The sequence below is a fragment of the Halichoerus grypus genome, chromosome 11 (assembly GCF_964656455.1).
Source record: "Halichoerus grypus chromosome 11, mHalGry1.hap1.1, whole genome shotgun sequence".
Taxonomy (NCBI): domain Eukaryota; kingdom Metazoa; phylum Chordata; class Mammalia; order Carnivora; family Phocidae; genus Halichoerus; species Halichoerus grypus.
This window is the reverse complement of record NC_135722.1, coordinates 14,269,587-14,292,397: the sequence shown is the minus strand read 5'-3', so window position 1 is coordinate 14,292,397 and position 22,811 is coordinate 14,269,587. Positions and strand designations below refer to the sequence as shown.

Genomic DNA, 22,811 nt, shown 5'->3' with positions numbered 1-22,811 from the left:
TCCCACTGCCCCTCGTGCTCCTGCTCTCTCTCTCTCTCTCTAAAATAAATAAATAAATATTTTAAAAAAAATACTTTGCTGGGGCGCCTGGGTGGCTCAGTTGGTTGAGTGTTGGACTCCTGATTTCAGCTCAGGTCATGATCTCAGGGTCCTGGGATCAAGCCCCACATCAGGCTCCGTGCTGGGCATGCAGTCTGCTTGAGATTTTCTCTCTCCCTCTCCCTCTGCCCCTCCCCCTGCTCAAGTTCTCTCTCTAAAATAAATGAAATCTTTAAAAAAAATGCTTTGCTACAAAGATGATGAAAAAATGTCTTCCTCATGCCAATGATCAAAACAGGAATAAAAGAAGTCCTATCATCAATTACATGCTAAAACTCATTCACATTGTGTTACCTCTACCAGCAGATTTTGAATTTCATGGTGTTTATGATATTGAGGCTGGCAATTGTTTCTTATTATCTTGAGCATCAGTAAATGGGGCAGGAGGAAATGGAAGGGAGCATCAGTAAATGGGTCAGGAGGAAATGGAAGGGGACAATCATAAGCCATCCCACCCAGATGAGTTTCCTTTGCTCAACCCCTGCCTTTCTATTCCCTGCCAGGAGCTGTGGGACACAGAATGGAAGAGTCTTCAGGGCACTGGGGTGTGAGCAAACATCTATCTGAAAATGGAATTACTGCATTAAAGGTTATGCACTGTATTAAATTTCCCAAATATCGCCAAATTGCCTTCCTAAAATAGTCTACCTATTCACAGCTCTAACAGCAGTTAGGAGAGTGTTCCCCCATACCCTGACCTATATGTACTAGGTGTAATTAAAAATTTTTTTTGCCAAATCCCATTAATTTAAAAAATGGTACCTTGACATTTTGATTTGTATCTTTAATTAAAGGTGAAATTGAACATCTTTTCATAAGCTTATTGACTGTGTGCATTTTTTTAAATATTTATTTATTTTAGAGAGAGTGAGCTCCCACTCGTGCATGCGCACGTGCAGAAGGGGCAGAGGGAGAGAATCCCAAGCTGACACCCCATCCAGCATGGAGCCTGTCTCAGGGCTCAATCCCATGACCCATGAAATCATGACGTGGGCTGAAACCAAGAGTCGGACACCGAACCAACTGAGCCACCCAGGCACCCTGACTATGTTTGTTTTTATGAAAGGCTTGCTCATGTCTTTTGCCCATTTTTGTATTTGGTCATCTTTTACATATTGATTTTTTTTTTTTTAAGATTTTATTTATTTATTTGACAGAGAGAGACACAGCGAGAGAGGGAACACAAGCAGGGGGAATAGAAGAGGGAGAAGCAGGCTTCAGGGAGCCCGATGCAGGGCTCGATCCCAGGACCCTGGGATCATGACCTGAGCTGAAGGCAGATGCTTAACGACTGAGCCACCCAGGCACCCCTACATATTGATTTTTAAGAGCTACTATGTTAAAGAAAGTAATCCTTTGACATATTTGTCACAATCTTTTTTTTAAGTTTGTTATTTTGCTTTATTAATGGTATTTTATGGCTTTTGGGTTTTGTGTCATTCAAAGGTTTTAACTAGAAAAAGGACACAATCAGATTTGCATATAAAAAAGAATAATGCTGTATGGAAAATGGATTGAAAGGGGTTAGCATGAAACAAGAGAAGAATTCAGGAGGCCAATTATTGAGGCTCTTTCAATAGTGAGAAATGATGGTAGCTTGAACTGGGATCAGGGAGGATATGGGGAAAAGTGAATTGATGTTTGGTTGGTTATGTAGTGAGGGAGAAATTCATCTGTACTCCTGCCCTTAGATTCCAGAAGGAACCTGTGAAATCCTTGTGAAAAATTATTTTTTGGGGGGTTGCATGGATGGCTCAGTTGGTTGAGCGTCCAACTCTGTTTCAGCTCAAATCATGATCTCAGAATTGTGGGATCGAGCCCTGCTTCGAACTCCAATCCCAGCAGGGAGTCTGCCTGTCCCTCTCCCTCCGCTCCTCCTCTCTGTCTTTAAATAAATAAATAAATAAATAAATAAATAAATAAATAAATAAATAAATTTTACAAAATTATTTTTGCTTAAGCTAGCTGAAATTCGTTTCCACCACTCTTACATAAAGTGCCTTAACAAATATACCTGCCAAAACTGTGTAAAAATCAGTGTGCTAGTCTTGACCACAGAATCTTAACAAATTTTCCAACAATTTGAAGAAAAGTAATCCAGAATGTATAGTATTTTAATTTAAACCTATAATCCAAAGTGGATCTAGATATAACCTTTTTGAGTGATGTCAGAAACTGGCCAAGGCTGTTCCTCTGGCTTTTGCCATGTTAGGCCATATTCTCCCGAATACCCCAAGGAGTGGCTCAAGGCAGTGAGATCTCTGGGGTTCACACACACTGATCATTACTCACATAGTAGCTTCTCCTTTTGCAGCGGGTCTGGTATCACATCCTCTCTTTCCCCAAAAGAGCCACTCAGCAGGTAGCGAGGATTATTCTTCCAAACATGCTGGTGCGTGGCTGAGTTTGGTAAACTGCCTCTCTGAGCTACAAATACGCAATGTAATTAAAGGTGCTGGAAGGCCGGTTCATCACCTGTAACATCTAGGTCAATACCAAAACCACTAGTACTATCCAAACTGCCACTGCTTCTGTTACCACCCATCACCACCACAGGCCTTTACAACGAATATATCCCATTTTCCAAAGAACTTTCATATTCCAATTTCCCTGAGTTAAGCCTCATTTTCTCCACTTTACAGTGAGGAGAGACTTGAGAAGCAGCATGGTAGGGTGGAAAGAGAAAGGTGCCCAAAGCTGCTTTGTCTTGAGGGCTCTGTTGAATCTGGCAAACTGGAAATTCAGTTTTCAACAAATTAGGAATGACTTTAAAAATGAAATAGTAAGAAAATTTAATAAGGTTGATAGAAAATCAATATTGAAACTTAATTTTATTTCTAAATACCAGAACAAAGTTAGAAAATCAAAATATAAAGAGATACCATTTATGGTAACATAACAATATGAAGTTCCATGAAAAAATTATAAATCTTTATTGAGAGACATTAAGCAAGATCTATGTAAATGAAGAAATAGAGTATATTCATAGGTTGCAGAACACTCCCCCCCAAATAAAAATAAAAAAGAGATTGCAGAACCCAGTATTGGAAAACTCTCATTTCTTGTGACATTTGATCTACAGATACAATGCAATCCCAATTTTTTAAACATCACAAGCTAATTCTAAAATTACATGGAAAAGGCAAGAATAGCCAAGACACTTCTGAAGAACATGATGGAGGACATGTCTTTCCAGATCATCAAGACTATTTTAATGCCATATAGTGTAATTAAGAAATATTGGTACAAGGATAGACAGACCCTTGTATACACAGGCACTCAAAAGAGGTGACATAGCAGATCAATGGGGAAAGGAAGTACTTTTCACTTCTCTTCATCTTTCCCTCATGGTGCTAGAAAAATCTGTCATTAATTTATCTAGTGTAAGTCTCCAGTTAATCTAACCATTTACTCCATGAAGGCAGGAAAGGTGATGCTAGGTAAGAATATGCTCTTACCTTTAAAGTAGCCATAGTATTGAAGATGATGGTACATAAAGTCTTCATAGGGATCAGGAAGAGCCTGTGAAAGGAAAAGCCCTATCGATTAGGAAAGTCCTTTCAAATAATACTGAACTCTTAACAAAAGGCACACAAGAATTGTTGCAAAGGACAACAGTTCTTGAGTTCCTGAGGACTTCTGTAAACAAACCAAGTGAAAGACATTCATGCAAATTATTCTATCTTGGGGATCAAGATCTCCTGCCAGAAAAAGGTGCCACCAGAATATGCCTTCTGATCTAGTAGTATTGGATTTCTGTGGAGTTCCTGGAGAGGCGAGTGTACCGACCTCCTGCTTTGGCTCTGTTTCCAATGCTGGGAACATGTTACTTCTGCATGGTATGCTGAAGACAAGTCAGTGACTCCGGCATCCGGCCACAACCCCTGCCCAGTTTCCAAAAGGGCAGCTGATTACACAGAAGCTAAAAAACCAGAACAGGACAACTGAAAAAAACTGCCGATTTCACCCCACCGTCCTCCACCTGCGCGGCTCTCACGCGACTTTAAGGAAACTTGTCTCAGCGCTCCCTCTTCCCCGCCAGTCCAGCCTCTCACACATACAAGCACCTGGCTACTGGTTCCTACTCTGAGGCCCAGAGGCACACCTGAGGAATGAGGGAGGGCGGCTTGTCTTCCAGTCTGGGCCTCCCGCGGCACCTGGACCCCTGGGGCTCCCATGCTTCCCTCTCGGAGGAGGGAGATGCCCACCACCAGGACGCAACAAGAAAGTGAAAGAAATAGGGATGGACGGATCCCACGGAGTTGCCTCGGAGTAGATAACCGGGGAGTGGGCCCTGAAAATGGAATTCAGGGGTTCAGGGCTTCCTGGTGCCGGGGAAGGTGATGAGGGGTAGTTTCTCTGAAGAGTCGGAGAGGGGGCGTAGAGATTTCCTAGGAGGGCAGAGGGAAGGGTGCGATTCCCCTCCGCTCCCGGCCCGTCTGGGGCAGCAGGGGTGTGCGCCGCGCCTGCCGCGGCAGAGAAGCCAAAGCGAGGCGGGAGGCCACCGCACTGCAGGGACAGCGGCCGAGCCTCGCAGCAGGCAGAGAACACGCTCCCGGCGCTCGCCCGCCACCGCTTTCTGCTAGGGCCCCGGTAGCCTAGCAACCGCGAAGCGGAAACGGGAGGGCAGGGCGGCAGGACGCTTCCGGGGAGCGAGGCTCCGCCTCCCGGGCACGGGTGGGACCCTGGGAAAGGTACCCGGGTGCGGCCAGCCTCCGGTTTTTCAGACGCATTGCTCCTTTCATCCGATGTTGCAGCCCCCCTTCTGGGGCACCGCAATTGGACTGGTGAATACAATGCCAGTTAGTGGTCCTCAAAAATATTCCTAACTTCCTTAAGCATCCTATTCTTGGCTTGGGCTCCGGTCGTGATCTCAAGCCCTGCCTTGGCTCGGGCTCCCCGAGGACTGTGCTTAGGATTTTCTCTCCCTCTCCCTCTGCCCCTCCCTCCCTTTCGTGCTCTAAAATAAATGTTGGGACGCCTGGGTGGCTCAGTCGTTAAGCGTCTGCCTTTGGCTCAGGTCATGATCCCAGGGTCCTGGGATTGAGTCCCAAATAGGGTTCCTTGCTCGCTGGGAGCCTGCTTCTCCCTCTGCCTGCCACTCCCCCTGCTTGTGCTCGCTCTCTGACAAATAAAATCTTTTAAAAAAATAAATCTTAAAATTCCAAACTTCTTTGCCATTCCTTAGCTTTAGGTTAACTGTCAGGTGTTGGCTCAAAGGGAGCGATTTCCCCTCTCCAATCTTGTATCTCACCACCCCATAGCTAGATTTGAAAAATTACAAGAAAACTGAAACCACACTTTTTGACCATCAAATTGTAAGACTCTAAAGCGCTCATCTTTAAAAAAAAAGAAAAAAAAAAAAAAGCGCTCCATTCTGTTAAGATGGTAACAAAGGGTGGCTCAGTCATTATCCCAGGGTCCTGGGATGGAGCCCCACATCCTGCTTATCCAGGAGCCTGCTTCTCCCTCTCCCACTGCATCTCCCCCCTCAGTGTTCTCTCTCGTTCACTCTAATAAAAAAAAAAAAAAAGATAGTGACAAAGGTACTGGTGCTCTGCAGCAATTCCTACAAGTCTAGAAAACGGCTAGACAGTTAAAGCAAAAGTTTTAATTGCTAGTTGGTATTTCTTCAAATTTGCTCTATGCAAATTACAAGAAAAAGTTTGTATACAAAATGTCACCCCAACCTGCATAATGGGTAAATAAAATTCAACGCACTGGTACACATGACATCGAGTAGGTAAAACTTCTCAATTACATGCAAATAAATAGACTGGAATAAAATTCAAACTATTGTTATCTTTGGTTAGCTTTATATGAATGTAACCAAGGTAGAGATTACCTTTATAATCAGAGAAAAAAGCTATCTTCAAAACCACATTACATCATTTCCAGGATTTTAGGTCAAACATTAGCTAATATTATACAGTACAAGCTCCAAAATTTAAGTCATAGAACCTTCTGGTGCCAGAAACCTGTTTTTCTCACCCTGTCCCCACCCCCACTCCCACCCCCACTGACTCAAGATCCTGCCGCTCTTCTTTTTCCTGAGAGCTGTTCAATGTTTACACATGCTTTACGCTGTTTGGTAAGAAAAAACAATGAAGACTGGCCTTAAAACAAGTCTTGATGACACAATCATGAAATAACAGCCTCAGAAGAGCAAAAGGATAACCAATCAGAAGTATAAAAAAAGCTTTATTAGAGCATATATACAAATTTACAAGGCCAGAAACTGGAGAAATACAAACAGCTTTAAAACACAATTTGCCGTTTCTTCAGTTTAAAGTGACTTTTACCTGATTGTGATACAACAGAAAGTACAGAACAGTAAACTGCTTTTTAAATACTGGAATTTTATGGAGAGTACATTCACATAAAAGGAAGGTGAATTTTGGAACAAGGTTAAGACAATGGAGACACATTAATACATACAGTGGCTCTTGTTATATTTCCTGCCACACAGATGAGGGGAAATCCTCAAACTTAAAGATAGGATCACCTGCCGCTGCCGGTACTGAAATGTGAATCCGCCACTAGTGTGTGAAATGACTGAGCTACCAGTTCTAGAAGGTGTGAGAAAGAGCTCTCCAGAGTGTGTGGCCATCTGTCAGCACAAGGGAAACGCCTCACTATACCTCAGCACTTGAGGGATGGCAGGCTGGAAGAGGTCAGATTCCGATAATCCCAGTTAAGCAAAACAATACAGAGCTGCCTTCTTAATTGCACTTGTTCTGGAGTAGAAGTTAATGAGAGAGAGCCGCACTAGGAACTAGGTGAGCCTCAATGAGACGGAAAATCCTTCACTTTTTGTCAGTGAGTCCTCTGCTGAGGTATCACACTCCTGAATCACATGTTCCAGATCAATGAGGTTAATGTACCTGATAACGCTGAGTTTGCCAGTGTGAGAATAAAGGCAGCCATGTCAAAGCATTCGGTCAACCTCACCCTTCAGCAAAACAGAAAAATTACATTTCACAAATGTGAAAACGCTGTACGTGTGTATGCTTTTGCCCAGGAAATTCATATGCTCTCCCTCATAACATTTATAGTTTATTGACAACAGTAAAACTGGGTGAAGACTCTGAACTGAACGCAAAGAAGAAAAAAATCAGTAATAAAAAACCCCCCGTCCCCCCCCGACAAAACTATGTGTTTGGAGCCATTTTCCTCCTCTTCAGTCTTGCTCGCCAATCCTCAGGAAGCGCTTCAAAATTAGCATTCCTCTCTGCCATGCCACTGTGAAAACAACATACAGATTACTTCACTGGGAAGAAAAAGGAGGAAACTGTTCACAAAAACCAGTACCTGACACTGAAACTCTGATCTTTGTTCATGAATGTACTTCAAAAAGTTTCTCACCTACCAATATACTCATCAAATTTCTTAATTCTGACGCATCAACCAAAGACACACATGCTCTCTCTACAGTTGTATGAACACGTAAATGCATATTTTCTTTTATCTATCTCCTGTAACCATTAAAGCCACACTGAAGGAATACAACAATTCTTTTTTTTTTTTTAATTTATTTGAGAGAGACAAATAGTGACACAGAGAGAGAGAGAGAGAGCGCGCACAGCAGGGAGAGCAGCAGAGGGAGAGGGAGAAGCAGGCTCCCCGCGGAGCAGAGAGCCCGACACCACGCAGGGCCCCATCCCAGGACCCTGGTATCATGACCTGAGCCAAAGGCAGACACTTAACCCACTGAGCCACCCAGGTGTCCCAGGAATACAATTCTTGTGAAAGTTTATCTTGGTCCCGAAGAGTTCCAATTCTTTAGAAAAGATATATTTTAACCCTCAATTTACTGTCAGGAAGCTTTGGTTTTTGAAATTCTCTTTTGAACAGTTCTATTTGTAAGGACTGATACCTCATGGCTTATTCAATTATTTTCAAGATAGATTAAGCTCAGATCCTATCTTACAATAACTAGAATGGATGCAATGGACCCTTTTATAAATCTAAAATAATCTAATCACAGAATCTTTGTGATTCCCCAGCTACCATCTTGAAATAGTTTGCTATTTCATCATTATAGGAATTAATCATTACTCAATTCCCAGCAATACTAAAAAAGACAAAAAAACAATAAGAAAACCGAATAATGGAATCACCTACAAGGATGAGGGAAAAGTGCAATAAACGGTCACTAATAGTACCCCTCAGTTTTCTTATTGTGCTGCCCCAAATAAAGAGTATACAACCTTTCAAGGTAGTAAAAAAGTCTGGAGGCAACATCTTCATAGTCCCCTCCCACCCCAATATTATTATTACTATTTTTAAAGTAAGCTCTATGCCCACCGTGGGGCTTGAACTCATGACCCCAAGATCAAGAGTTGCATGCTATAGCAACTGAGCCAGCCAGGTGCCCCCCCCGCAAATATTAGACAAGCCAGAAGATAAATGCAAACAGACAGACAGTGGCATTGTACATTCTAATTATGATGGCAGAACTTATTGGGTAAGTAAAATTTCAGACTATGGGTATTAAGAGGACCATATCCTAGAAGAATTTTCTCAAATTTGAGATTGATGAGTGAAGAGTATATTTCTTTTTATTTAAAGATTTTATTTATTTGACAGAAATACAGGGAGAGAGGTAACACAAGCAGGGGGAGTGGGAGAGGGAGAAGCAGGCTTCCCGCTGAGCAGGGAGCCCGATGCGGGGCTCGATCCCAGGACCTTGGGATCATGACCTGAGCCAAAGGCAGACGCTTAACGACTGAGCCACCCAGGCGCCCCTTGAGTACCCATTTTTATTTATTTATTTGACAGAGACAGACACAGCAAGAGAGGGAACACAAGCAGGGGGAGTGGGAGAAGCAGGCTTCCCGCCGAGCAGGGAGCCTGATGCAGGGCTCGATCCCAGGACCCTGGGATCATGACCTGAGCCGAAGGCAGACGCTTAATGACTGAGCCACCCAGGTGCCCCTCACCTCTTTCTTCTGAATGCCAAAGCTAATTAGCCTCCCTGACAAAGCAGCACTGCAACACATTTCCCAAGCTGTCAGGCTCAAGTCTGTGGTTTTCCAGTCCAGTGCTTCTCAGGCTTCACTGCACATGAGAGCTTTAAAAATTCTAATGCCCAGGCCATAACCTAGAACCATTAAATCAGAATTGGGGGAGGACGGAGTCCAAGCATCTTTTAAAGATCCTTTAGTGGTTCCCATGTGCAGCAAGATTGATGCCAATCTAGTCCGTCCCCCTATTTTATTTATTTATTTGACAGAGATAGAGACAGTGAGAGAGGGATCACAAGCAGGAGGAGTGGGAGAGGGAGAAGCAGGCTTCCCGCAGAGCAGGGAGCCCGATGCGGGGCTCGATCCCAGGACCCTGGGATCATGACCTGAGCCGAAGGCAGACGCTTAATGACTGAGCCACCCAGGTGCCCCGGAAGAGTGTATTTCTAAGAACAAAATTTCTAAGAATTAAAAAGGAACAACATAGGCGGGGCAGTGGCTCAGTTGGTTAAGTGGCTGCCTTCAGCCCAGGTCATGATCCCAGGTCCTGGGATCGAGCCTTGCATTGGGCTCCTTGCTCAGCGGGAAGCCTGCTTCTCCCTCTCCCTCTGCCTGCCGCTCTCCCTGCTTGTGCTCTTCTCTAATAAATAAATCTTAAAAAAAAAAAAAAGGAACATCATCACCCAATTATTTTGTAATGAGAACCAGGACTATCTCATTTCCCTAAAATGACACGTGATAGGAATCTTCCAGGTTTTACGATGCTGTATGCTACAATTTATTTCATAGGGTTCTGAAGTAGACAAATGCTAAAAGCAGGTATGTAATAACTGGAGAAATGGACATTTTAGAAACAAAAAAATTTCCTTATAATGACCATTCCAATTGGTATTTATATATCTAAAAATAAAAATGTTTTGAATTATGAAACAAAAGATGGTGATCCTCTCCCAAATGTTTTCATTGATGTTGCAAGTGTGAGAACCAGAAGGAATAAGCTAGAACCTATCCAAGACGGATGTGAAATACAGTAGCACTACTTATGAGTATGTTGCTCAGAGTTTACTCTATATACCTTCAAAACCAGGAAAAAAAAAATATTTGAGTTAGCTATGTTTACAAATTCTTAGCAGAATCTCTAATGGAATTTTCTCCCCTTCCCTTTTTAAGTAATCTCTGCAACGCAACGTGAATTCACAACCCCAAGATCAAGAGTCCCATTCTCCACGGACTGAGTCAGCCGCCCTCCTTTTAACTTAGGTAAATTATTGTAAAATAATTTTTAAAAAAATTATAAAAGGGTCTATTGGATCTACATGGTAAAAGGGACATCTGTTTTTCCTGGTATGCTCCGAGTTAAAAACACTCCTTTGCTTAAGAGAAACAATTCGGAGGATAAAGTGTTAAAACTCTGGTATTTCTAATTTTGAAAAAGGGTAAATCGTAATTTTTACAGGGAAATAAACATTACTGTGAGTTATAAACCTTTAGATACATTTGTAAAAAAACACACCAAACATGAAGGACTGTGATTCAAAGACTATGACAAGTGCTCTGAAGCCAGCAGCACAGCCCACTCATCCGCAGTCTCTCTGTACCTGACCAGCTGCTGCTGCTTCCACTCTTCGATGCGCTTCTGTGCGGTGGATTCCCGGTCCTCTTCACTGGAACTAGAGTTCTCCTCTTCATCTAACTCACGCTGGATACTCTGCCACTTCTTTACCAGAGATGGCATTTTGGTTTTACTCTTCTTTGCCTAGAGCAAAGGTTAAAGGTCAGGAAGAAGATAATACATAAAATATGGAAATGAGAGCCACCTAAGATCCAGATCCCTTCTTAGATCTAAGGAATAAGGGGACTTTAAAATCAAAGGGACAGAAACACAGAAAATAAATACTATTATAAGTTCCTGCCAAAAATTTTACGAACTATACATCTAATGCTTGAAAATCTAAAAACTGTAAAAAAGAAAAAAAAATCTAAAACTTTAAACATATTTTTATTAAATTGGGTCAGAAAAATTTCCTTTAGCCTCATTATTCTATGGAATTCAAAACTGTTGCCCTTAGCTCAGCTCAGAATTACAGTGTTGCCTTTGGCAAGTTTTAAGTAGATGCCCTGTTCACATCAAGTGGATGCCATGTTCACATCAAGTGAAAAATAGAACTGAGAAATAAATGGCCAGCTTTTCTGTAAAGAGCAACATAGTCAATGGCAACAAAATATAAAAAATGCAAGGAGATATAACATCAAAATATTAGTAAGATTAGTTCTAAGAGGAGATTTTATTTTTGTTCTTTTGGCTCTTCTTCATTTTCTAAATTATCTATAATATGTACTATCATAGTAAAAAAAAATATGCTGGTGATACTTAGAAAAGTAGAACTATGTATGTCCAACATGGTTTGCTCTGTTATTACCCTCAGGCCTCTGTTCAAAGGCACTCTAGCAAAGAGGCTTTCCCTGACCACCCTATCTGAAACAGCACCACCTCCCAAAGACCACTTTTTGTCCTTTAACACTGCTTGTTTTGCCTCACTGCATTTTTTTTTTTTTAAAGCACCGAACATGCACATACTTGCCTATTTGTCTCCCCATTCCCCCTTCTTCTCCAGCCCTCCAGAAGGGAATCTCCACAAAAACAGGATTTGTTTGTCTGACTCACTATTGAATTCCAAGCTTCTAAGGAGAATGCCTGACAAATCGTATGCATTAAAAATATTTTATCCCCTGTATTTTTTTTTTTAAAGATTTTATTTATTTGAGAGAGAGAGAATGAGAGAGAGAGAGCACATGAGAGGGGGGAGGGTTGGGAGGGTCAGAGGGAGAAGCAGACTCCCTGACGAGCAGGGAGCCCGATGCGGGACTCGATCCAGGGACTCCAGGATCATGACCTGAGCCGAAGGCAGTCGCGTAACCAACTGAGCCACCCAGGCGCCCTTTATCCCCTGTACTTTGAAGACCAGCAGAACTGTGTGTCTGAAGACCCGACCAGGTCACACACCGGAAGCACCAGCAGGCACGCGCGTGGGCAGGTGTGATTAAGTGCAGCTGTGCTCACGTCGGACTGGGTACGGGGGCCCAACCTATTCTTCCTGCCTGCACGTGAGAGACATTTCTTAAGCCTTCAAAAATCTGAGAAAATAAGTTTCGTATTTTTAGTCTTTCTTCTGTTACTTATCTCCCTAACTCGATACCCTACTTTGACCGTAATTCAGAGTTCTTAACCTTCTGGGGAAACGAGGGCCCATGTGTTGTGCTTACACCGTTAGCTCCCCACACCTTCCCACGATCTAGTCTGTCATTTCACCTGTGGTACAGCCTCACACACTGCATACACAGCCTTCCAGCAAGCTCCGAAACAGACCATTCTGGCTTAGCATGGAACCAACTGAATAAAAAGTAACACGAAGTAATAATGGTCACATGTGCACAGAGGGCTCACCGAGGTATAACCTTTCACTGAACACTGGCAAATGTGATTAAAAAACAAAGCTCTGGGGGGTGGGAGGATGGGTTAGCCTGGTGATGGGTATTGAGGAGGGCACGTTCTGCATGGAGCACTGGGTGTTATGCACAAACAATGAATCATGGAACACTATATCTAAAACTAATGATGTAATGTATGGGGATTAACATAACAATAAAAAAATTTAAAAAAAACCCAAAGCTCTGGGTAGTCACTGTGGTTTCATTTTGACTTCTATTGGGATTTGTGAAAAAAATTTTTTTATCACATTTGATTCCTATCAGTCATGGGAAAATTAGTTATGTTTTAGAAGTTATTTATTGCCAATCACATTCAAAACCATGGATATAGAGTTGCACTGGCTGTTATGCACGTTTTCACAGGGGAACACTGCAGTCAGAGGAATAAAGACCGGATGGTTAGGACTTATTTTCTAGTTTATTTTCTAGTAAGCTGCACACAAAACTCTTCAGCAAAAAGACTGAAAACATGTATTTCAAATATTCCTGAACATGAGGCATTAAGTATATTAGTTTATATATATATTTTTTAAAGATTTATTTATTTATTTGACAGACAGTGAGAGAGGGAACACAAGCAGGGGGAGTGGGAGAGGGAGCAGCAGGCTTCCCACAGAGCAGGGAGCCCAATGTGCGGCTTGATCCCGGGACCCTGGGATCATGACCTGAGCCGAAGGCAGACGCTTAACTGACTGAGCCACCCAGGCTCCCTCTTTCCTTTTTTTTTTTTTTAAAGATTTTATTTATTTATTTTAGAGAGAGAGAGAGAGAGAGAGTGTGTGGTGTGGGGGGAGGAGCAGAGGAAGAGGGACAAGCAGACTCCATGCTGAGGGCAGAGCCCAAGGCAGGGCTTGAACTCATGACCCTGAGATCATGACCTGAGCCGAAATCAAGAGTCGGCGGCTTAACCAACTGAGCCACCCAGGCCCCCCTTCTTTTCAAGTAGGCTCCATGCCCAGCATGGAGCCCAATGTGGGGCTTGAACTCATAACCCTGAGATCAAGACCTGAGCTGAGAGTAAGAGTTGGACACTTAACCAACTAAGTCACCCAGGTGCCCCTATTTTTTTTAAAGATTTTGTTTATTTTATTATTATTATTTTTTTAAACAATTTTTTTAAAGATTCTATTCCTTTATTTGACAGAGAGAGACACAGCGAGAGCAGGAACACAAGCAGGGGGCGTGGGAGAGGGAGAAGCAGGCTTCCCGCCGAGCAGGGAGCCGAATGCGGGGCTCGATCCCAGGACCCTGGGATCATGACCTGAGCCAAAGGCAGATGCCTAACGACTGAGCCACCCAGGCGCCCCTATTTATTTATTTTAGAGAGAGAGAGCACACACATGGGGGGAGGGGGAGAGGGAGAGGAGGGAGAATCCCAAGCAGAGCACGAAGCCCCATGTGGGGCTCGATCTCATGACACTGAGATCATGACCTGAGCCGAAACAGAGTCAGACACAAGTGACTGAACCACTCAGGCACCCCTATTTTATATTCTTTTAAAATGGCCTGTATACAACACAGAGATAGGCCATCATTTGTTTTAATATCAAGAATGTAAAAATGATGTATTACCAAGTTAGAATTCTGGATTTTCCAAATTATAAGACCATAAAAGCATGACTGGCTAAAAAATTACTTACTGCATGAAAAGAGGAGGAAGCAATGATCTCTGGCGGGTTGGAAGAACAATGTCAAGGAAGGCTTTGTAAAAGAAATGATTCCCAAGAACTGGCTGTCCTAACATTTAATTGTGTAAAGAACAATAGTATCGGGACTGGTGGACAAAGTAAAGAAATGGAGATGGTAAACAGTATTCTGACTCAGGAGAACTGTGTATACTTTGGTATAGAGCTTGACATTAGTCTACTTTACACATTATCTTAATTGTTATTATTGACTTCTATGATATTCGCTTCATTTCCAGGTAATTTCTGAAACCATGGTACCAACTTGGACAAGTGGCTTAACCTGGAAACATTGTCTATTTGGTGTGAATGCATAACCCATTCAAGAAGATTCCTTGAAACACGGTAAGGCAAATGAATTTGCCCTGTTGACCCCCAGGACAAAAGATTACAGTTGAGGCAGAAGGATGAAGTGCTAACACAGAGGAGAAAAGCTGGTGAGAAAGTTTTTTTGGGTGATCAGGACATTCAAAAGTGCCCATGAGTGTGACATGACAACAGAATGATGGCAGACTATGAAGCTCCAGGCCCTGTTTCCTCACAGAAACATTACTGTGATCAAATACAGACTGACTAAAATGACTTTATGGGAACTCTGAAAATGAGGTGAAGACCTACAGCAACCAAGAGAACACTCAATCAAGAAACCACACTTGGGGTGTGGCTCAGTAGGTAGAGGATGAGACTTTTGATCTCGGAGTTCTAAGTTTGAGCCCCACAATGGGTGTAGAGATTATGTAAAAATAAAATCTTGGAAAAAAAATAATAAATAGCAGCCCCACTCAAAACAGCAGGAAATTTTGTGGCATGTCTGCTTGCCCTTGCACCACCCTCTCCCACGTGGTTGGGGTGAAACAGCCAATTCTCAGTTCCCTCCTTCAGGAGGGAAGGAAAAGGGTGAAATGTTCTACCCTGTCTGTGGCTGCCTGAAGCACTGGTTTCTGTATAATGCCTAACTTGGAGCTCAAGCAGGAATGGCAGTATGTTTTGGATCTCAGGTTGGAAGCCATGAAAGGCAATGGCAGGCACTGTGGCATGTGAAAACCATAGGGAAACTGCAGTCATGTGGATACCTGGGAGCAAGAAATTATGGGCAGAGGAATACTATACAGCATGTAAGGCTCCTAGGAAAAAAGCAGGTGTGAGACTCAGGAAAATTAAAATTAAAAGTATACAGGGGAATGGGGAAAAAAAAAAGCACAAATCCAAGGAATACAAACGCCCAGAAAAAGCCCAAGTAAAGATCCTGAGCCTTCATGCGGGGCTCATTAATGAAGCTCTTTCCACAAATACAGCCCGGCTGCAAAGACTGGGAGAGAGTTGTTTTCTCAAATGCCTAATTTTCAACAAAGAAAAAAAAAAAATCACAAAATACACAAAGAAACTGGGAAACACACCCATTCAAAGGAAAAAAAAAATGTCTAGAAACCAACCATAAACACATGCTGAAAACATACTAGATAAGACTTTAAAACAGTTGTCTTTTTTTTTTAAAAAAAAGATTTTATTTATTTATTTGACAGAGACAGTGAGAGCAGGAACACAAGCAGGGGGAGTGGGAGAGGGAGAAGCAGGCTTCTCGCCGAGCAGGGAGCCCACTGTGGGGCTCCATCCCAGGACCCTGGGATCATGACCTGAGCTGATGGCAGACGCTTAACTGACTGAGCCACCCAGATGGCCCTAAAACAGTTGTCTTAAATGTGCTCAAGGAAAATATCAGCAAAGAACTAATGGAAATCAGGAAAATTATACATGAACAAGATGAGATTAACAAAGAGATAGATATAAAAAAAATCCAAACCAGATAGAAATTCTGAAGTTGAAAAATGTGAACTGAAAAATTCATTAGCTCAACAGCAGACTGATAAGTAGAAGAAAGGATCAGTAAAATTCATGGGAGGTCATTTGAAATTACTGAGTCTGCAGAGGAAAAAGAATGAAGCAAAGTGAACAAGGTCTAAGTGACTTATAATACACCATTAAGTGGACCAATATATGCATTATGGGAGTCCCAGGAGGCTGGAAAGAAAAGAGCAGAGCTTATTTTAAGAATAGCCATGGGGTGCCTAGGTGGCTCAGTCACTTAAGCGTCTGACTCTTGGTATCAACTCAGGTCTTGATCTCAGTCAGGGTCACAAGTTCAAGTCCTGTTCTGGACTCCAAGCTGGGTGTGGAGACTACTTCAAAAAGGCGGGGGTGTGGGGGCGCGCACGCGCCTGGGTGGCTCAGTCGTTAAGCGTCTGCCTTCGGCTCAGGTCATGATCCCAGGGTCCTGGGATCGAGCCCTGCATCGGGCTCCCTGCTCGGGGGGAGACTGCTTCTCCCTCTCCACCTGCCTGCTGTGCTGTCAAATAAATCTTTAAAAATACATATTTAAAAAAAATTTTAAAAATAAAAAGCGAAAGAAATAGCCAAAAAATTCCCAAATTTAAGGAAGACATGGATATACATATCCAAGAGGCCTAACAAACTCCATGTAGGATCAAAAGACCACACTGTGACATAACTTGTCAAAAGCCAAAGAGAGGGGCGCCTGGGTGACTCAGTCATTAAGCGCCTGCCTTCGGCTCAGGTCATAATCCCAGGGTCCTGGGATCGAGCCCCGCATCGGGCTCCCCGCTCCGAGGGAAGCCTGCTTCTCCCTCTCCCACTCCCCCTGCTTGTGTTCCCTCTCTGGCTGTGTCTCTCTCTGTCAAATAAATAAAATCTTAAAAAAAAAAAAAAGCCAAAGAGCATCTACAAAGCAGGAAAAAAAAGTGACTTGTCATGTAAGGGATCCTCAATAAGATTATCAGAGGATTTCTGGCAGAAATGGCATAGGCCAAAAGACAGGAGGATGATATATTTAAAGTTGTTAAAGTTAAAAGAAAAGAAAAAATAAAAGAGCCAATTGAGAATGTTATACCAGGCAACATTTTCCTTCAAAAATGAGGAAAAAATTAAGATGTTCCCAAATAAACAAAAGCTGAGGGAGTTCATTACTGCCTGACTTGCCTTATAAGAAATGCTTAAGGGAGCGGAGTCCTTCAAGTTGAAATGAAAAGATGCTAGAAAGTAACTTGTCATACAAAAATATAAAGTTCTCTGGTAAAGGAAATACATGGACAAATATAAAAACCAGTACGATTATGATTTTGGTTTGTAACTCTACTTATTCTCCTACTGAATTTAAAAGACAAAAGCATACAAATAATTATAAATCTGGATTAATGGTACAAAATATGTAAAGATGTAATTTATAACACCAATAATGGAGTGGGGTGCAGCTGTATAGCTTTTGTCTGCAATGGAGTGTATCAGTTTAAAACAGATTATTATAACTTTAGCACATTATATATAATACCCACAGTAATCACAAAGAAATAACCATAGAATATATGCAAAAAGATATGACAAGGGAATCAAAATGTGTCACTGAAAAAATTCAACTAAACACAAAAGGCAGCAGTAAGGGAAGAAATGAGAACAAAAAAAGCCTTTTAAGATATACAGAAAACAAGCAACAAAATGGTAACAGTAAGTCCTTCCCTATTAGTAACTACTGATAATAAATTTAGTAATTTACTGATATAAATGAAACTATCCAATTAAAAGTCGTATACTGCCAGAATGGATAAAAAATAAATAAAATCGTGGGGCGCCTAGGTGGCTCAGTCAGTTAACGTCGTGACCTAAAGGCAGATATTTAACCGACTGAGCCACCCAGGAGCTCTAAAAAATTTTTTTAAATAGAAACTTAGACAGATTTACTATACCTTATCTTTCTTTCCTTTTTTGGTCTTCTCAGGTGGTGGCATTTTAGGAGCTGGTGGTGGTGGTGGAGGAGGAGGAGGAGGAGGAGGTGGTGGTGGTTCAATAATGGCAGTGGTAGGCACAGCACCTCGGGCCTGGACTGGCTGCAATGTGGGAGCACTCACGGCCATTGGGACAGAACATTCAGCATAGCTCATAATTGCAGGAGCTGAGGCCAGTCCTAGGTAATTTGACTGTAGGCTCATTCCTCTAGCTTGATGACCCATTCCTGTTGCTGGATGGCTAACCGATACTGCCTGGTGTCCAATCCCTGCTGCCTGGTGACCTAACATGGAAAACATAAAATGAAACTGTAAGAAGGACCTTGTGAGGGGCGCCTGGGTGGCTCAGTCGTTAAGCGTCTGCCTTCGGCTCAGGTCATGATCCCAGGGTCCTGGGATCGAGCCCTGCATCGGGCTCCCTGCTCTGCAGGAAGCCTGCTTCTCCCTCTCCCACTCCCCCTGCTTGTGTTCCCTCTCTTGCTGTGTCTGTCAAATAAATAAAATCTTAAAAAAAAAAAAAAAAGAAGGACCTTGTGACAAAGCAAAAACAAGGAAAAGACGGAAAAGAGACATGGGGTTAGATCACTTACAAAATGTCAGTACACCTTTTCCTCAAAAAATACAGCCACGGGGCACCTGGGTGGCTCAGTCAGTTAAACGTCTGACTCAGGTCATGATCTCTGGATGGTGACACGGAGCCCTGCACTGGGCTCCACGCTCAGCAGGGAGTCTGCCTGAGGATTTCTCTCACTCCCTACCCCATTCTAAACTAAATAAATAAATCTTGAAAAAAATATATAGGGGTGCCTGGGTGGCTCAGTCATTAGGCATCTGCCTTCGGCTCAAGTCATGATCCCAGGGTCCTGGGATCGAGCCCCACATCAGGCTCCCTGCTCCGTGGGAAGCCTGCTTCTCCCTCTCCCATTCCGCCCCGCTTGTGTTCCCCCTCTCGCTGTGTCTCTCTCTGTCAAATAAATAAATAAAATCTTTAAAAAAATATATATATATATATGTAGCCACAGGGGCACCTGGGTGGCTCAGTCAGTTAAGCATCCTTTGGCTGAGGTCATGATCCCAGGGTCCTAGGATGGAGTCCCACATTGGGTTCCCTGCTGATCGGGGTGTCTGCTTCTCCCTCTGCCCCTGCCCATCGCTTGTGCTCTCTCTCATGTGCGCGGGCTCTCTCTCTCAAAGAAATAAAACCCTTAAATATAGATAGAAGATAGATAAATAGATAGATAGAGCCACACTCTCTGGTAGCAAAATGTTTCTGAATACTTTAGCAATAAGGTACTTTTTTTTTTGTTTTCCTATTTCTTTAAAGTAAGCTCTACATCCAACATGGGGTTTAAACTCATGGTCCTGGAACCCACATGGGTGGCTCAGTTGGTTAAGCATCTGCCTTTGGCTCAGGTCATGATTCCAGGGTCCTGGGATCGAGTCCCGCATCGGGCTCCCTGCTCAGCGGGGAGCCTGCTTCTCCATCTGCCTGCCGCTCCCCCCTGCTTGTGCTCTCTCTGACAAATAAATAAAATCTTAAATAAATAAATAAACTCATGATCCTGAGCTCAAGAGTTGTATGCTCTACTGACTAAGCTAGTCAGGCGCCCCAGCATTAAGGTACTTAAACATTAAAATTACTGAAATCATGTTAAGTGCACAGAAAACAATCTGGAAGAATACATAGTAGTTTTTAGTAACTGCAAGAAACATGTATTTTAAAATGAAAAGCCTTTGGGGCGCCTGGGTAGCTCAGTGGTTAAGTGTTGGACTCTTGATCTCAAGGTTGTCGAGTTGAAGAACCACACTGGGCTCCACACTGGGTGTGGCGCCTACTTAAACAAAGTAATGAAAAGCCATTACATGACATCTAAAAGCCTCTTATGACATCTAATCCTGAAAACAAAGATAGAACACATTGAGGAAAGCATCTCAATCACAACGTTTACCTGTAGCTATAGCTGACTGGCTGTAGAGCACCGGAGAACTACCAATGGTAGCCGATCTCTGAACTACTGCAGTACTAATTTCTGTAGCTTTTCTTTTTATCGCTTTAGTGGAAGGAGAACTAGAGACGGTAGAATCAACTGAACTCTGAAACACAGAGAATCTAGTTAGTGGCTGAAAGCCCTGATTAAACGTCCTCTTCTAAAATAAAACATGGTGTCAAATCATGCCCCAGTCCCCAGAGTGTCTTCAAAAAGCCCCACAGTATTTCTCACCTGGCTGGTTACAACCGTGGTTTGTGTCGAGGGTTTCAATGGAGTATCCTCCTCTGTTCCTGGGGCAGGAGGCTCCTCACTTCCCTCATCCTCCATCTCTACCTCCTGGATCTCACCATCTTCTACAGGAGGAGGGGGAGGGGGAGGGGGAGGAGGGGATTCTGGGGGTGGAGGTGGGGGTGGTGGCATTTCCAAAGGTAATGGAGGTTGAAGCACAGGCACATTTGACTGAAGGAGGGTCCAGAATGGAGTAAGTGGCATGAGCGATGAAGAAGAAACTTGGCCAGAAAAGGACTCTTTACAAAGAGAACCTATGAAAACAAACAGGAGTCAGAGAAAAGGCAAGACAAAAACTCTGTGGCTTACATTCACAGCAATGTTCAAGTAACTAGTGAAACAAAATCTAACCCACAGGCATCTACTCTACATTGAGGTCACTGAAATATTAAGCAATTCAGTTCAAAAATGACTACCATGGAAAGATGAATTTACGAACCTCACAGTTAGCACTCGCCCCAGCTATGTTATATACTAGTCTCGTTCTTTGGGTCCAGATTTATGGATGAATAAATGAAGCACACCACATCAACTCAATGAGAAATTTGGTCATTTGAACCTGAAGTTTTTTATTTCAAACATTCACAGTTTCAACACACACAAGTAGAAGGCAACACTCTGGGTCTTTTTTATTTCAAAAGAGAAGAGGGGAATGAATAATGTGCATCTGCAATACTGATTCCATGTTATTTTATTTTTTAGTGAGCTAGATGACTGACTGGGGATGACCCAGAGAGTACTCATTCACACCTATTTCGAATTCTACCTATTTTAATTAATTTGAGTTACTACATTTTAAAAATCCATTTGCAAGGTGCTCTTGTCAACTCTATCATTCCTTTGCACCTTTGTATGAATTACATTTGCTAAATCACAGCAACACAAATCAGGAAGGTAATTTTTTTTTTAATTTCTGTAATGAGAAAAGGGAAATTTAGAACAACAAATCTTCAAGGTAAATGATAATGAAGGCACACACAAAAGAGGTGTTTGAAGATGCAGAGGATGTGAACTGATGCTGGAGTCTGAGTTAAGAAATTATAGCTAAAAGGTTGCAGAATCAGTTTTCCTCAAATTCTGCAAAAGCCAGTTAATTACTGTCCTTTCTCTCCTGGGAAAAGCTTTAAGGATTAGAGAAAATAGGAGCATATACTTACTTGTAGCCTTCCCCATCCCTCTTTATCGTCAATAGGGAAGTTTCACAATATATGGGACTATTAGATATATATCCCAGGAATGCTGAAGGGAATTTTCTCCCTAAAAATCATAGAATTTAGGAGTAGAAGAGACATGAGAAATCATCTAGTTCAACTCTCTCATTTCAAAGGTAATGAAACCCAGGAGGGAAATGACTTGCCCAAGATCATACAGCTCTCAGTGGCCAGGTCTGACTCCTAGTCTAGTGCTATTTTACCAAGAAGACCTGGTGAAATGCCAGGGGTCTAAGAGCTTTAGAAATTACAGGTGAATAAATCTCACTTCTCATGGAGTAGAGATCCAAATGCAATCACCTGTTAAATTTCATGGTCAAAAGTGGTGGATTAAATAAGGGTGCTATTACAAAAGGCTCTCAACAATGATACAACCCTTTACCTTGGTTGCCTCAAAAGACACCACACTGGTTCTCAACAAGGTAAAACCAAAGCTACCATAAACCGTTTGGCTTTTAGGACAGCTTTAGTTTTTATGGAGCAGATATATATTACTGTAAAAGACTTTAAGATGATTCACGTGGTTACTATAATTATTTTGAGAAGTTGCTTACTTAAAGGAAAAGAGCACTGAAAAAATATTAACCAGAAAACAAGAATGCAGTTTTCCAGCTAAAAGACTTCAACTGCCTCATTTAACTTTTATATTTGGTCATATCTAATATGAATTTACACACTTTTAGACGAATAAAGTCTGGGTATGACCAAGCAGTCTACTTTATTACATAATAATAGAACATCAAGATTACATCAGAACTAAGGTAATAAATACCAAGAATTAATAACTTCTCAAACTTTCTTCTACTAAACTTTCAACAACATTTGGTAGGTAAATTAGTAAGTTGAATTTTACATATTCTCATCTAGAAGCATAATGCAATACAAATATGTTTATGATGGTAATGTGCTGCTATGCAAAGCAACTCAAGGAAATATAGCTTCAAGGTTAATAATGTGGTTTACAACTTCCAACAGATAATCAGAATTCTAGCTAAACTGGACTTGATAAATTCAGCAGCAAACAAGGAGCATTTCTGGTTAATATCGCAATTCCATACTAAGTTTGCTCAAAACACAAAAGCTGTGTCTTAATACTGATAATTATCTCCTTTAGCTTAAACACAAAGAACTTAAGAAATCTCTGAGTATCGATGGATGTCCTATTACATGATGCTTCTCTTTGTTTCTAAATATAACCCTGTTGGTGGTATTATTTTGCCACTTAAGACAACATTTAAGTCTGAAGTCAAGGAGAGATTAAAGGTAAACACAGCTTTTATTATACGCT

At 42.1% G+C, this 22,811-nt stretch overlaps 2 protein-coding genes and 1 long non-coding RNA gene across 7 annotated transcripts in view; 1 reads left to right on the top strand and 2 right to left on the bottom strand.

The window, feature by feature from the left end:
• The window catches only part of LOC144379418 (uncharacterized), a 47,978-nt gene extending 47,061 nt beyond the window's left edge, over nucleotides 1-917 (top strand). The window contains exon 3 of the long non-coding RNA XR_013442343.1: nucleotides 603-917. This is a non-coding gene — a long non-coding RNA (uncharacterized LOC144379418). The remainder of the gene's footprint in view (nucleotides 1-602) is intronic.
• The window catches only part of AGBL2 (AGBL carboxypeptidase 2), a 40,161-nt gene extending 35,465 nt beyond the window's left edge, over nucleotides 1-4,696 (bottom strand). For all 4 annotated transcript variants that reach the window (XM_036105128.2, XM_036105130.2, XM_078058010.1 and 1 more), the window contains exons 1-4: nucleotides 4,205-4,696; nucleotides 3,889-4,021; nucleotides 3,558-3,621; nucleotides 2,392-2,526 (exon numbers count right to left, since the gene is read on the bottom strand). In XM_036105128.2, the coding sequence (XP_035961021.2) occupies nucleotides 2,392-2,526; nucleotides 3,558-3,621; nucleotides 3,889-3,924 (235 nt within the window). In that variant the 5' untranslated portion in view covers nucleotides 3,925-4,021; nucleotides 4,205-4,696. The remainder of the gene's footprint in view (nucleotides 1-2,391; nucleotides 2,527-3,557; nucleotides 3,622-3,888; nucleotides 4,022-4,204) is intronic.
• A 1,584-nt stretch (nucleotides 4,697-6,280) lies between these two features.
• The window catches only part of FNBP4 (formin binding protein 4), a 34,321-nt gene continuing 17,790 nt past the window's right edge, over nucleotides 6,281-22,811 (bottom strand). For both annotated transcript variants that reach the window (XM_078058007.1, XM_078058008.1), the window contains exons 13-17: nucleotides 20,256-20,577; nucleotides 19,983-20,127; nucleotides 17,995-18,317; nucleotides 10,664-10,821; nucleotides 6,281-7,341 (exon numbers count right to left, since the gene is read on the bottom strand). In XM_078058007.1, the coding sequence (XP_077914133.1) occupies nucleotides 7,251-7,341; nucleotides 10,664-10,821; nucleotides 17,995-18,317; nucleotides 19,983-20,127; nucleotides 20,256-20,577 (1,039 nt within the window). In that variant the 3' untranslated portion in view covers nucleotides 6,281-7,250. The remainder of the gene's footprint in view (nucleotides 7,342-10,663; nucleotides 10,822-17,994; nucleotides 18,318-19,982; nucleotides 20,128-20,255; nucleotides 20,578-22,811) is intronic.